Source organism: Narcine bancroftii, chromosome 7, assembly GCF_036971445.1.
Source record: "Narcine bancroftii isolate sNarBan1 chromosome 7, sNarBan1.hap1, whole genome shotgun sequence".
NCBI classification, from domain to species: domain Eukaryota; kingdom Metazoa; phylum Chordata; class Chondrichthyes; order Torpediniformes; family Narcinidae; genus Narcine; species Narcine bancroftii.
Window position 1 is genome coordinate 64174033 of NC_091475.1, and position 15681 is coordinate 64189713.

Sequence of the window (15681 nt, forward strand, 5' to 3'; positions counted from 1 at the left end):
GGGATCCATGGAACCTTGGCTGTGTGGATTCAGAATTGGCTTGTCTGTAGAAAGCAGAGAGTAATAGTGGATGGAAAGTATTCTGTAGGGAGGTCAGTGACTAGTGGAGTGCCACAGGGACCCCTGCTCTTTGTGGCTTTGAGAAATAACCTGGATTCAGAAGTAAAGGGATGGTTCAGTAAGTTTGCAGATAATATGTAGGTAGGAGGTATGAATAGTGTTGAAGGCTGTTGAAGATTACCATAGGGTATAGACAGGATGCAGAGTTAGGTGGAAAAGTGGCAGATGGAGTTCAATCCAGAAGTGTGAGGTGATGCTTTGTGGTAGGTCAAACCTGAGGGCAGAGAACAGTGCTTGATAAGAGGAACCTTGGTATCCAAATTCATAGATCTCAAAAGGTCTCAACACAGGTTGATAAGACAGTTAAGACGGCCTATAGTATGCTGACTTCAGTAATCATGGGATTGAGTTTAGAAGTCATGAGGTCATGTTTCAGCTCTTATCAAGTCAAGTTTATTGTCATCTGTACAAGCACAACCCAACAAATCAGCATTCTCTGGTCTTCGACGGAGAAACACAACTAGCCATAACACACATACAAACAGTATATATGCAGGACACATATTCATATATTTAAATGAATAAATAGATCAATATTGTTTTATAAATATGAGAGCCTCAGATGGTTAGTGTGAGTAGTTCACTTGGTTGTTCAGTATCCTCACTACCCGTGGGAAGAATAAATCTCTGGTGAGACTACATTGTGTTCAGTTCTGGTCACCTCATTATAAGAAGGATATGGAAGCTATGGAGAGATTTACCAGGATGTTGCCTGGATTGGGAAATCTGTCTTATGAGCCAAGGTTAGTGGAGTTGGGACTTTTCTCTTTGGAGCAAAGAAGGATGAGAGGCAACCTGATAGAGGTCTACAAGATTTTGAGAAGCAGAGATAGGGTGAACAGCCAGCACGTTTCCCAGGGCGGGAGCAGAAAACACCAGAGGACATCTGTACAAAGTGAAGGGAGGAAAGTTTAGGGGAGACATCAGGGGTAAGATTTTTACACAGAGAGTTGTGGGTGCCTGGAATGTCTTGCCAGCTGTGGTAGAAAAATAGGGGCATTTTAGAGACTTAGTTAGGCACATGGATAAAATAAAAATAGAGGGTTAAGAGGTAGGGAGGTTTTTGTTTTTTTTGGTAGGTGTATATGGGTTGGCACAACATCAAGGGTTGAATAGCCTGTACTGTGCTGTAATATTCTATGTTCTAAATACTTAACTGTGACAAGTTAAGTGACCCTCCACATGCTGAAACAAGTGTGTGTGAGTGAGAGTGTGTGCGTGTGGGTGTGTGTGTGGGTGTGTAGGGCTGTGATCCCCAGGGCTACTGACAGTGCTGGGAGAGGGATGGGGTTGGGTTGAGCAGCTCTTTGATACAATGGGAAGAATATCCTCCTTGTTCCTCATACATTTTTCCTGATTCTAACAGCATTTAATCCCCTTTCAGGCGAATGGATCTGATGATGGACTGTATTTATTCAACACTGGCAAGAAAAATTACATGGATTTCACCAAAATAATAATGTGGAATGGCCAAAAGTATGTAATAGTTCATAATTACATTTACTTGTATTAAAATCCTGCATAAATTGCTTAGGAATAAACTGGGGAGGCATTTATTTTCAGAGCCCTGCTCAAACTGACCTTGCAACCCCTGTTCTCACTGCATCCCACAGCAGCAGGGTGTAGGAGCCATCATTCATTAACAAGCCCCCGGATAGGTACTTACATCCATGGATCATCGATGAAATAAGTCCCAGAGTCACACAGTGTGGAAGCAGGCCCTTCTGCCCTACTTGCCCATGCCAACCAAAATGGGCCTCCCACACTCATGTCTTATTCCTCTATCCAAACATTGCCATAGCACCAGCCTCAACCACCTCCTCCAGCAGTCCATTCCATACACCCACCACCCTCCATGTAAAAAGTTACCCTGCAGGTTCCTGTTAAATGTTTCCACCCTCTCCCCTTCACATTATGTCCTCTGGTTAACAATTCCCCAACTTTGGGCAAAGGACTCTCTGCTTTCACTCGATCTATTCCTCTCATGATTTTGTACATCTCTGTAAGATTCCCCATATTCCTGTGCCGCCAGGCGGAGTGTAAAAATAAACCTGATTCTGTGAGGGTGAAGGACAAATGACGAACCTTCCAATCTAAACGGTGAGACAGGACCTTCTCCACGGACGTGTGATGGAAGCATGGTCTCTGCAAAAAGCAACACCCCTGACAGTGCTGCACTCACCTGTTCTGCCGATCTACATGTTACATCCAAACCTGGAAAGGACACCATTAATGCAGAAAATATTCACTGGGATGTTACCTGGACTGGGATGGCTCGAGTTATATGGAGAGACTGGAGAGTCTGGAACTCTCTTCCCTGGAGCACAGGAGGTTTATAAAATCACAGGAGGAAATCGATTAGATGAATGATCACAGTCTTTATCCTGGGGTGGTGGGGGAATTTAAAACTAGTGGGCAAAGGTTTAACATGAGAGGGAGAAGATTCAAAATCGATCTTGTTCAAAGGTGGATCTATGGCACAAGCTGAGAGAAGCAAGAACATTTGCAATGTTTCAAAGATGTTTAGACAGATACCTGGATAGGAAAGGTTTTGAGCAGTGGTTTTCAAACTTATTCTTTCCACTCACATACCACTTTAAGTATTGCTTATGCCATAAATGTTCTGTGATTAGTAAGGGATTGCTTAAGGTGGTATGTGGGTGGAAAGAAAAAGTTTGAAAAACACTGTTTTAATCGTCCCTCATTGACTTGTTATGTGCATGGTTTCAGTACTCCAAAAAAAATGGGCCAATGACAATTTTTCTCAAGCCAAATATTTCAGGAACAATTGGGTCTGGAGCAGTGATTATCAACCTCCCCTTCCCACCCACATCCCACCTTATGCAATCCCTAACTAATCACAGAGCACCGATGGCATAAGGATTGCTTAAGGTGGGATGTGAGTGGAAAGAAAAGGTTTGAAAACCACTGGTTTAGAGGGATGTGGACTGAAGGCAGGCAAATAGGATGAGCTCAGGCAGGCAACTTGGTCGATATTGGTAAGTTGGGCCGACGGGCCTGTTTCCCAGCTACAGAACTCTGTGACCCTGGCCAGAGGGAGGCTTGAAGTTAACCACCTCAGTTGCATACAGATTCATGGGATTTGCTTCCACTAATGAGCAGTTGTACAAATTTTACATCAAATCCCCTGACTGTGTCCTTTACATAGAGGAAATCCATTCTGCAGAGTTCAGAACTATAACAAGGGCCTAAACTTCCAGGCTTCACCATCAAACTTGTGGATGTATGCCCCAGAGATGACATGAAGAGGTCCCACAGCTACGGAATATAAAGTGAGCCAATGTTTGTCCACACGTACTGTCCTTCATCTGCTCCCAGCCAGAATCTTTTACCAGGGCAAGCTTACCTCCAATAGAGTGTAAAATGAAGGCACAGAATTAGGTCATTTGGTCCATCAAGTCTGCTCTGCCATTTGAACTATGGCTGTTGTATTTATTTCTCTCAACCACATTCTCTGCCTTCTCCCCATAACCTTCGACACCTGACTGATCAAGAACCTGGTAAACACCACTTAAAATCTACCCAATGCCTCCACAGTCACCCATGGCCATGTATTCACCACCCTTTAGCTGGAAATGTCTCCTGCTCTGTTCTAAAGTGACATCCTTTTATTCTGTGGCTGTGGGTGGAAAGAAAAAGTTTGAAAATCACTGTTTTAATTGTACTTAATTGACTTGTTATAACCCCAAAGGAAATAGGCCAATGATAAGTTTTCTCAAGCAACATATTTCAGTAGCAATTAGGTCTCGAGCAGTGATTCTCAACCTTCCCTTCCCACCCACATCTCACCTTAAGCAATCCCTTACTAATCACAGAGCCCCGATGGCATAGTGATTACTTAAGGTGGTATGTGAGTGGAAGGAAAAAGGTTGAAAACCACTGGTCGAGAAGGTGTGGATTGGGACGTTGTTTTCTGGCAAGGATGTGTTGGGTAAGTGGAAAAGACAAAATTTTGAGAGCACAGAGCTTGTAAGTTGCTGTCATGATTAAATGCAAGGTTAGCAGGTAAAGGGAACCTTCGTTTTCCAGGGATATTGGGGATTTGGTTCAGAAGGAGCAAATGAGGTACTTGAGGAGTATAAAAAATGCAAGAAAAACCTCAAGAAAGAAATCAGGGAGGGTCAAAGAAGACACGAGGTTGCTTTGCCAGAAAATCCTAAGGGTTCCTGTGGGTATATTAAGAGCAAGGGACAAAATTGGTCCCCCTGAAGATGAGAGTTTGTTGGTTTTGTATGGAGCCAAAAGACATAGGGGAGATCTTAAATGGTTTTTTTGCATCAGTATTCACTTAGGAAACTGGGAAGTTAGAAAATCAAGTAGTGAGGTGATGGAACTTATAACAACAACTCCATGAGCCAGTCAAAGAAGACCCAACCACAAGGACATGGGGGGGGGGGGGGGGGTGGGTGCTACAGTCAAGCTGAGACTCCAGGGCCTGAGACTTCCGCACTCTACCATCCTTCTGGCCAACGTACAGTCCCTGGAGAACAAACATGATGAACTCCAAGCCAGACTTCAACATCAGAGAGACATCAGGGAGTGCTGCGTGATGTGCTTTATAGAAACATGGCTAAACACCAACATTTTGGACATGGTGTTACAGCCCAAGGGCTACACCCTCCATTGCATCTCGAAAAACCAGGGGAGCTGGTGTTTGTGTCGTCATCAACTCATCGTGGTGCATAGCCATGACGGTCATGACCTAGTCCTGCTCCCCCAACCTGGAACAACTGGTGACCAAATGTCACCCATTCTGCCTGCTGAGGGAGTTCACCTCCATCATCCAGGTCGTAGTGTACATTCCACCCCAGGCTAACATCAGGCTGGCACTGGAGGGTCTGAGCACGGTGATCAACAGCCATGAGACAGCAAATTCAGATGCCTTCTTGATCATTGTGGGAGACTTCAATCAGGCCAACCTGAAGAGTTCTCTGAAAAACTACCACCAACACGTCACATGCAAGACCAGGGAACCAACACTCTCCACCAACACCATGTAAAACGCATACCGTGCCACACCACAACCGCACTTCAGCAAGTCTGGTCACCTGGCTGTACTTCTACTCCTGGCGTACAAGCACACACTAAGGACCACAACACCAGTGGTGAAGATGGCGAAGGTGTGGTTGAGGGAGGTGGAGGAGCATCTGCAGGACTGCTTTGAATTGGTGAACTGGAACATATTCAAGAACTCATCCATAGACATGAATGAATGTGCAACAGGTGTCACCAAGACCTGCGTGGATGATTGTGCACCCACATGCACATACGAGTGTTCACCAACCAGAAGCCCTGGATGAATCAGAGAATCTGCAACCTGTTGAGGGTGAGAACAAGGGTGTTTAAGGCCGGGGATCAAGATGTTTACAAGAAGTCCAGGTCCAACCTGTGGAAGGCCATCTCTGAAGAAACGTAACAGTTCTGGAGGAAGCTAGAAACAGAGACAGATACACGCCAGCTGTGGCAGGGAGTGGAGGCCATTCCTACCTACAAAATGAAGACGAACACTATAGATGGCTGTGATGCTTCATTACCCGATGAGCTGAAAATCTTCTATGGCCAGTTTGAGAAGAAGAACCAAACAGTGCCTCTAGCTGGAGTGTTCACAGACATCTTCAACCTCTCATTGCTGCAGTCGGAGGTTCCCACCAACTTCAAAAGGGCATCAATCATCTCGACTACCACCCAGTAGCACTAACTTCTTCTGTGACAAAATGTTTTGAAAGGTCAGCCATGACCAGAATTAACACATACCTAAGAAAAGATCTGGACCCTCTGCAATTCACCTCCTGCCACAATCACTCTGCAGCACCAGGGCAGCTGGTAAGTTGCAATATCGCTGGTTCTCCACTCAGCTCTGGATCACCTCAAAAACAGCAATTCATACGTACGGCTGCTCTTCATCGACTACAGCTTGGCCTTCAGTACCATTATTCTCTCAGTGCTACAAATTCTGGGCCTCGTTACCCCACTCTGAAACTGGATGACACCACAGTTGTCGGAAGAATCACAAACGGCAACCAGAAAGCGTACAGGAGGAAGATAGATCAGCTCATTGAATGATGTAACAACAACAATCTTGTGCTCAATGTTAGAAAAACCAAGGAGATGATTGTGGACTTCAGGAGGAAGTCAGGGGAACACTACCCAGTCCTCATTGAGGGCTCAAATTCCTGGGTGTCAACATCTCCTGGAGCCTCCACAAAGAAGGCTCACCAGACAGGTGTCTGAGGTATTTCAGTATGTCACCAAAGACTCTGATAAATTTCTACAGGTGTACTGTGGAGAGCATTCTGGCTGGTTGCATCACTGCCTGGTATGGAGGCACCAACTCCAGAGGGTTGTTAACTTGGCATGTGATATCACAGACACCAGACTTCACTCCATTGAGGATAGCTACAAGAGGCGGTGTCTTAAAAAAGCAGCCTCTATCCTCAACGACCTCACCACCCAGGCCATGTCCTCTTCACTCTGCTACCATCAGGGAAAAGGTACAGGATCCTAAAGACGACCACTCAGTGGCACAAGAACAGCTTCTTCCCCGCTGCCATCAGATTCCTCAATCAATCAACCAAAGATGCTGCTGTAGCGTGCGAGATGACGAAGTGAACAAACAAGACCAGCAGTCAGTGGGCTTGTCAGAACTCGTGAACTTTATCATGGCTAGCTCGCTGCCATTTTAAGGCTTTTTCAGCTCCCACCTCCATGCACTGGAAACTGTGTCATCATGCGCATTCAGGCCCCAAGCTTCTACCAGAAAAGAGAGACCAGACGGCACCATCTTTGATGCGGCTGCTCCACGGAGCCAGTTCATTTGTCCATCAATTTTGTGCATTGCCACACAATAACCTCCCCCACCCCCAAGAACCAGTGCTAGTGTCTGTGTTGTGCAAAGTTTGCACAGTCCTTATTTTAGGGGGTCTACCCCTGTGCTTGGCCGGCTGAAACAGGCTGGTTTAAGTCCAGGTGTGCTGGTTTCAATGGTTAAAAGTTCCTCATTTCCCCCATATCCAAAGTGATAGTGGAACCGTTGTTGTGATTACCTTGTAAGGCCTTCATAAGGTCGGTGGAGGGGTGAGCGGTGCATACCCCTGTGGACAAACACAAACTCGGAGTGCTTTAAGTCTTTGGGGATGGAGGAGGTGATTTTGTCCATGATGGGCTGATGGTTTTGGTGCGAAGTTGCCTAGTTTTTCACCGAGTCGTTGTAGCACTGCGTTGTTTTCGGGCTCCTGATTGCATGTGACCAGCAGGAACTTGCCAGGAACTGTCATGGGTGCGCCATACACCATTTCAGCTGATGACGTCTGAAGGTCTTCCTTCGGGGCCTTAAAGAACCCGAGGAGGACCCAGGGGAGCTCATCCACCCAGTTGGGGCTAGTTAATCTGGCCATGAGGGCCGATTTGAGGTGCCTGTGGAAATGCTCAATCAGGCCATTGGATTGGGGGTTGTAGGCTGTGGAGTGGTGAGGCTGCATGCCGAGCAGGCTGGCTAATTCTGACCAAAGTGTGGAAGCAAAATGGGCACCTTAGTCAGTGATTAAATGTGCTGGGATGCTGAAACTGGATAGCCATGTGGACAGCAGGGCTCTGCCGCAGGAGTCAGCTGTAGTTTCGGTAATAGGAGCAGCCTCAGGCCATCTGGTAAACCGGTCGACAATGATGAGGAGGTAACAGTAGCCCCGCGAGACTGGTAAGGGCCCCACGATGTTGGCATGTATATGGGCGAATCTGTGGGTCGGCATTTGGAACTACTGCATGGGGGCTTTAGTGTGCCAGTGGACCTTGGCCATCTGACAGTGCGTGCAGGTCCGTGCCCATTCACTGACCTGTTCTCGCAAGCTGTGCCATACAAAATGAGAGGAAACCATGTGGACTGTGGTTCCACAGAGCAGGGACTATGGGTCGGGGGTGGCCCGTGGACATGTCACAGAGCAGCATCCTGTTACCTTGGCCAAATGGTATGTCCTGCAGCTGTAAGCCGGTGACTGCGGAGCAGAATTGCAGGTCTCAGCATCAACCTGTTGGGCCTTTGCCAGCTCCAAAAGGGCGTATGCTGGTACGTTGTCTCCCTGAGAGGTGTTGGATGGTCATTGTGGACTAGGAGATGTAGGAAAGGTGGTGCTGTTGTTGAGCTGACCAGGTTTCTGAAACTTTTGAAAACGCAAAAGTTAAAGACTTATGGTCCTTGAAGAGTGTGAATGGCCTCCCCTCCAGGAAGTATTGGAAATGCCACACCTCAAGGTAAAGCTCCCTGTTGAAAACACTGTATTTCAGCTCTGATTGTCGTGTCGGCTGAAAAAGCCTACAGGTTTCCAGTGGCCATCCACAAGCTGTTCAAGTACTTCCCTGAATGTGGTGTTCGAGACAACGACAGTTAAGGCGGTGAGAACATCTGTCCTTCGGTGTACAAGTAACGTAGCATTGGCTAGGTCATCTTTGGTTTGTTGGAAAGCTGCTGCGGCCTCGTCATTCCATGCTTGGTCCTACTTCATTGCAGCTATCATGGCGAAAAGCGGGTGCATGATGCTGGCGGCTGCTGGGATGAAACAGTTGTAAAAATTAATCGTACCCACGAATTCCTGCATTTAGGCCTGGGGAAATGGCAAATGACTTCCACTTTGTTGGGTAGGGTTGTAGCACTGTTCCTGTTGATCTTAAGGCCCAGGAAGCCAATGACACCCAATCCGAGCTGGCACTTGGCTGGGTTGACTGTGAGGCCGAACTCGCTGAGGCAGGAGTACAGTGGCATAGGTGGGAAACATGTACCTGCCGATCTTTGATTGCGTTGAGGATGTCATCCAGATAGATGAGCAGGAAATCCAAATCCCTACCGACCACATCCATGAGACGCTGGAATGTTGGTGCCGTGTTCTTGAGGCCAAACGTCATCTGCAGGAACTCGAAGAGGCCAAAAGGAGTAATTATGGCTGTCTTCTGGATGTCGTCAGGATGTACGGGGATCTGGTGGTAACCGTGCATGAAGTCGACCTTGGAGAAGATGCAAGCTCTGTGTAGGTTGGAGGTGAAATCCTGGATGTGGGGAACACATGGCGTCGTTCAGGCATCTGTAGTCTCTACATGGTCGCCAGCCACCGGAGGCCTTCAGGACCATGTGTAAAGGTGAGGCCTAGGGGCTATTAGATCTGCGGACAGCTTAAACTCTTCTTTCACCAGGTGCAGCTTATCTGGAGGTAGCCATTGGGCACGTGCATGGACAGGTGGCCCCTGGGTGGTGATATGGTGTTGAACACCATGCTTTGGCATGGCAGAGGTGAATTGTGGCCTGAAGACTGACGGAAACTCTGCCAAAATGCAGCTGTATTCATCGGTGGAAGATGTGACCGAGGCCAGTTGAGGGGCTGAGATTCCGGCCTCTCCGAGAGGGAATGTTTGAAAAGTTTTGGCGTGGACCAGTCTTTTGGCTTTTAGGCTGACTCGCAGGCTGTGTGCCCTCAAGAAATCCGCCCCTAGGAGTGGCTTTTCCACTAATGTGAGTGTGAAATCCCAAATGAAAGTCTCGTCTCCTAACTGCACGACTTCCCGCCATTTCCCGAAAGTCTTTATTGAGCTGTTGTTTGCTGCTCACAGGGTGGGGCCATGGTGTCTTGTATGGGTTTCGAGCGCCGTCAGTGGGGTGATGCTGATTTCTATGCCTGTGTTAACGAGAAACCTATGGCTGGAGATTATATCACTAATGTGGAGGAGGCTATCTGGATGGCCAGCATTTACGGGCGTCTGCGCACCTTTGGTGGCAGAAATACCATTTACTGTCCACTCCCTCAGTTGGTTTTCGGGGGCATTGTTAGTCTCGGAGCAGGTGGGGTTTGGTCTGCTGCTCTGCCTGAGGTCTGGCTAGCTGACTGACAGTGGATTCATTTTCTCACTTTGTCTGCCATAGGATATCTGCTTTGGCAGTGACCTTTCTGGGGTTGCTGATGTCTACATCCACCAGCAGCAGCTGAATGAGATTGGGCAGTTGTTCTAGAAACACCTGCTCAAACGTGATGCAGGGTTTGTGATCCTTTGCCAGCGTGAGCATCTCGTCCATGAGGACGGACAGCGTTCTGATTCCCAGGCCATCCAGGTGCTGATCTCGCATCTGGAGAGCCCATATATGGTGATGAGTAACAATTTCAGCACATTGTATTTATCTTCCTCCGGTGGGTCTGTATAACGTCGCCTACTCTGGTTGCAGCCTCCTGGTCCAAGGCACTGAGCACATGGTAGTATTTGGTAGAGTTGGAAGAGATCTGTTTAATCTTGAACTGTACCTCCGTTTGTCTGAACCACGTCAAGGGTGAAGTGTCCAGAAGGTGGAGAGTTTTAGTGCAACAGTGCTTACTGCTGCAGCGTCCATGCTGAGAAGTCCAAAAATGTTTGGACCCATCAGGGTCATCAATGTAGCGTGCAAGCTGGCTAAGTGAACGAATGAGACCAGTAGTCGTTGGGCTCATCAGAACTTGTGAACTTTATTATGGCTAGTGCACCATTTTAGCTCCTGCCCATTCATGCTGGAAACTGCATCATTGTGACGTATGCGGGGCCTCAGCTTCTGCCAGAAAGACCACACGGTGCCATCTTTGTTACGGCTGCTCCGCTGATGCGCGCATGACACACAGACCCAGTTCGCCTGTCCATCACTTTTGAGTGTTGCCACACTGCCTTACCTTTCCTGCACTTTTATTGTTATTATTATTTTATATGTTTGCACTATGATGCTGATGTAAAATACCGAATTTCATGACTTGTTCTTGACAATAAATCCTGATTCTGATTCTGCTTGCTGTCTTAAGCAAATAAGGGTTGTTATGAACCACCACCAGTAGGCTGATATCGCCTCCAACATCTTGGCGCCTCACAGTTCGGCGGGCAGCAACCTCCTTTGAAGAAGACCACAGAGCCCATCTCACTGACAAAAGACAAAGGAGGAAAAACCCAACACCCAACCCCAACCAACCAATTTTCCCTTGCAACTGCTGCAACCGTGCCTGCCTGTCCCACATCGGACGTCAGTCACCAACGAGCCTGCAGCAGACGTGACCATACCCCTCCATAAATCTTCGTCCGCGAAGCCAAGCCAAAGAAGAAGAACCATGCGTAACAAGGAGCACTAGGCAATGAACTGGACAGTGTTTAATTTTAAAATGTAATTTTATTTCTAACTCTTAAACTATCCTGGAGAGCGCGTCGAAAGAATCAAAGGCTTGTTGATCCAAACCAAAGCTTTTATTAATTAGAAGACTGGAGCGTATCACATGTAGGTCGACCAGTCCAGAATGACCTGGTCTGGCTAGGAGCAACCCTTTAAGACCTGCCAGTAGGCGTGGCTATGCTCTCAGCCATTCACAGTCATCCTACACTACAATCTGTACATATGCACATTGGTGATAGAATCTGCACTATCCCTTCTTTGAGAACTGACCCCGGGTAGATGGAGGGCTGTAAAAAAAAAAGAAAAAGAAAAAGAAAAAAAGGGCTTGGTGGAGGTTAGGGGCTGTACCAGTCAGGGGGCCTGACCATCCGCGTGACGCCGGGATTGGGGTCGCTGGAGTTGTGTCGCCAGCTGCGGCTACTGCTTTGCTCAATTCCCCAACGGCATTGTCGACAGTCTGACCTGAGTGGTGGGGTGGTGCTGGTCCATCTGTTCAAGCACATGGCCTGGGGGAGAAGGATTTGGGGGAGGTTGGGGTGGAAGCACTGCTGGGCCTGATCCGCTTGGACTAGGTCCCTTAATGAAACTGTGTCCTCCCGCCCGTCCAGATACTCAATGTAGGTATAATGCGGTTTCACATGGAGCAGAGTCACTTGGTCAACCAAGGGGTCATTCTTTGAGTATTGGATGTGGCGTCGCAGGAGGATCGTCCCAGGTATCGTGAGCCACGCTGGTATGGTTGTTCCCGATTTGGATTTCCTCAGGAAAGAGAACATCCTTCCATGGGGGGGTGGCATTGGTCGAGGTGCATAGGAGGGAGCGGATGGAGTGTTGGGCACTAGTGAGCACTTTCTGTCAGCGAGAGGTGGGGAGACCTTTGGACCAGAGGGCAAACATAACCACTTTCCAGATGGTGGCATTCTCTCTTTTGACCTGCCCATTACCACGTGGGTTATAGCTGGTGGTCCTGCTTGAAGCAATACCATGTTCCAGAAGGTACTGCCGCAGCTCTGCGCTCATAAACGAGGACCCCCATCACTGTGGATGTAACTGGGGTACTCGAAGATGGCGAAGATGCTGTGCAGGGCCTCGATGACTGAGGAGGCAGTCATGCCCAAGCAGGGCACAGCGAATGGGAAGCGGGAGTACTCGATGATGGCCATAAGGATGTAGGTGTTACATTTGATTTACGGTAGGGGCCCCTTGAAGTCCACGCTGAGACACTCAGAAGGGCGGGTGGCTTTGATGACGTGGGTGTTCTCTGGACGGAAGAAGTGGGGCTTCCACTCAACGCACACCGGGCAGGCTCGAGTCATGGAGCGAATCTCCTTGACCGTGTAGGGCAGGTTGCGAGTTTTGACAAAGTGCGCGAACCTAGTGATCCCTGGATGACAGAGCTCATCATGGAGTCTCTGCAGCCTGTCAAGTTGTATGTTGGCGCAAGTCCCCCTGGAGAGGACATCTGGCAGGTCGTTGAGTTTACCAGGCCGATGCAGTATGTCATAATTAAAGGTGGAGAGTTTGATTCTCCACTAGGCGATTTTGTCATTCTTGATCTTACATTGCTGGGTATTGCTAAACATGAAGGAGACTGAGCGTTGGTCGGTCAGCAGTGTAAAGTGCCTGCCAGTGAGGTAGTGTCTCCAACGACGTACTGCTTCGCCTATGGCCTGGGCCTCCTTCTCCACAGAGGAGTGTCGGCTCTCAGGACCCTGAAGGCTTCTGGAGAAGAAGGCTACCAGCCGGCCGGCCTAGTTCAAAGTGGCTGCCAGTGCAAAGTCGGACGCATTGCTCTCAAATTGGAATGGGATGGACTCCTCGATGGTGTGCAGCGTTGCAGCGGCGAAGTCCGATTTGATGCAGTCGAAGGCCACTCTGGCTTCGGTTTACAGGGGGAAGGAGGTGGTTTTAATGAGTGGCCGTGCCTTGTCAGCATAGTGTGGAACCCATTGGGCATAGGGAGAAAAAGCCCAGGCAGCGTCTGAGTGCCTTCTGGGTGTGTGTATGTGTGTGTGTGTGTGTGTGTGTTTGTGGGGGGGGTGGGGGGCAAGTCCATGAGGGGACACATGTGGTCAGGGTCTGGCATTACCATCCCGTTCTCCAGCACGCAATCTAGAATTGCAAGCCAAGTGGTCCGGAAGACACAATGGTCGAAATTGTAGGTCAAGGTCAGCCAAATTGCAGTCTGAAAAAATTTCTTGAGGATGGCATCATGATCCTACGTGTCATGGCCGCAGATGGTGACATTGTCCAGATATGGGAAAGTAGCAGTTAGCACATTCTGGTCCACCATCCAGTCCATTTCCCGCTGGAAGACCACGATGCCATTTGTGACCCCAAAGGGTACCCTGAGGAATTGATACAGCCGCCCATTCACTTAGAAAGCCGTGAAAGGTCGGTCTTCTCGCGGATCGGTAGTTGGTGATAGGCCGAATGTAAGTCAATGGTGGAAAACACCCGGTATTGGGCAATCTGATTCACCACATCCAATATCCGTGGAAGAGGGTACATATCCAGAAGTGTGAAGCGGTTGATTGTCTGTCTGTAGTCAACCACTATCCGTGGCTTCTTGTTTTTAACAATCACCACCTGGGCCCTCCAGGGACTCGAGCTAGGTTCAATAATGCCCTCGTCCAGCAGCTGCACACCTCACTTGTGATAAATTTCATGTGTTCATAACTATATATCCGGTTTTTGGTGGCCACAGGCTTCCAGCCAGGGGTGAGGTTTGTGAAGAGCGCTGGCGGAGCAACTTGGAGGGTGGAGAGGCTACAGGTGAGGCCCCTGGGCATGGGAGTGGGTGGCTCAGGCTGCCGTTGGCAGGAGGCTTCCGTACTGGAGAGGTTATAGACAGAGAGTGGAGTGTGAGGCCCCCCAAAGTGCAGGGAAACGGTTCAAAACTGGCACTGAAAGTCCAGTCCCAGCAGTACAGGGGCACACAGTTGGGGAAGGGCTAATAGTTTGAAGTCTGTGAACGTGATGCCCTGGACTTTCAGGGTCATCACGCAATACCCCTTTACCCCAGTCGAGTGCGATCTGGTAACCAATGAAATCCTCTGGGCAGTGGGGAGAATAACCAGTCCGCAACGGTGGGCCAGGTCTGAGCGGATAAAACTGTCAGTTGACCCCGAGTCAAATAAGCAATTGGTACAGAGTCCATGCACTTTAATCAGTTCCATTGGTTTTGTGAGGGGATGGGGGCAGTCCTGGTCTAGGGTTACTGATTCAGTGACTTGTAATGGGGACAATGGAGTCCTACGTTATGACGTCACGTAACATGTACGTGGTGACATCACAGAAACAGTTGGGCCGGAGCAGTCGGCGTCGAGGAGTTCGTGCTGCTGTCTGCAGCCTGCTGGGGGTGTCAGCCAGCCAACGGTAAGTGCTGGGGGACACTGCTTGCTGTTGGTGGTGGAGCAGTCAGTCGGGCAGTCGTCGGCGGTCACGACGGTGGCAGGCTCAGCGGTGATGGCGGCAGTGGGCTCAGTGGTGATGTCAGCGGCGGGTCCCTGGTCGGCAGCATTGGTAGCGGCAGCAGCAAGTTCAGCTGTGATGGTGGCGGTGGGCTCTGTGGTGATGGTGGCAGCGGGTCCCTGGTCGCAACGCGGCGGCCTTTGATGTTGGGGCTGGGGCCTGGTCGGACGTTGCTTCGTGAGGGAGGGTGAAGCAGGCCAATGCCATTGCGGCGAGGGTGGGTTGTACCTTCCGTGCTCGGCATCTGCCCCGTGACGTCAGGCACTGCTGCGCAGTGGAGTCCTCACTCTCATTGGACGAGAGCTCTGAGGAAGAAATGTTTGAATGGGAGGGTGGCGGTTGAGCTTCACACAAGGCACTTTTGACAGTGGCCAATTTGGAGTGACAGACTACAGCAAAGTGGCTGTTTTTAAGGCACTTTTGGCACCTGGCTTTTCTGCCGGGCACTGGGACCTACTGTGCTTGTCCCTCCTGCAGAAATAACACTTCGGGGTTACATCGGGCAAAATGGCAGCAGCTGACAGGCTGTTGGTGTTCCGGGGGGTAGTAGGGTTGAGGGAGGTCATTCTAATCACATCAGAGCGTGGGGTCCAGCCCCAAGAGTACACGTCCATACTTAAGACCGCATCCTCCATTGTCTCTGTGACTGGATCACATCCTCTAGGTTTTCTCCCCCGTGCTCTAGCAGGCACTGCCTCACCTCATTCGATCGGACCCCAGCCACGTAGGCATCCTGAATGAGATCGTCTGTGGTCTCTGCAGCAGTTCTGTCTGTTCAGGCACATTCCCTGCCCATTGCCCTTAGTGCTCTACAGGACTCACTGGGCTGTTGCCTCCTTGTGGCTAGTTTGTACCGAGAAGAAAGTTGATAAAGTAAAGGGTAGAGTTGTTGTCTACATGGACTTTAGTAA

At 49.2% G+C, this 15681-nt stretch overlaps 1 protein-coding gene across 3 annotated transcripts in view; it reads left to right on the plus strand.

Annotated features, from left to right (window-relative positions):
• The window catches only part of LOC138738975 (lysosome membrane protein 2-like), a 120893-nt gene that overhangs the window by 62437 nt on the left and 42775 nt on the right, over nucleotides 1-15681 (plus strand). For all 3 annotated transcript variants that reach the window (XM_069890253.1, XM_069890254.1, XM_069890255.1), the window contains one exon: nucleotides 1505-1596. In XM_069890253.1, coding sequence (XP_069746354.1) covers nucleotides 1505-1596 — 92 coding nt within the window. The remainder of the gene's footprint in view (nucleotides 1-1504; nucleotides 1597-15681) is intronic.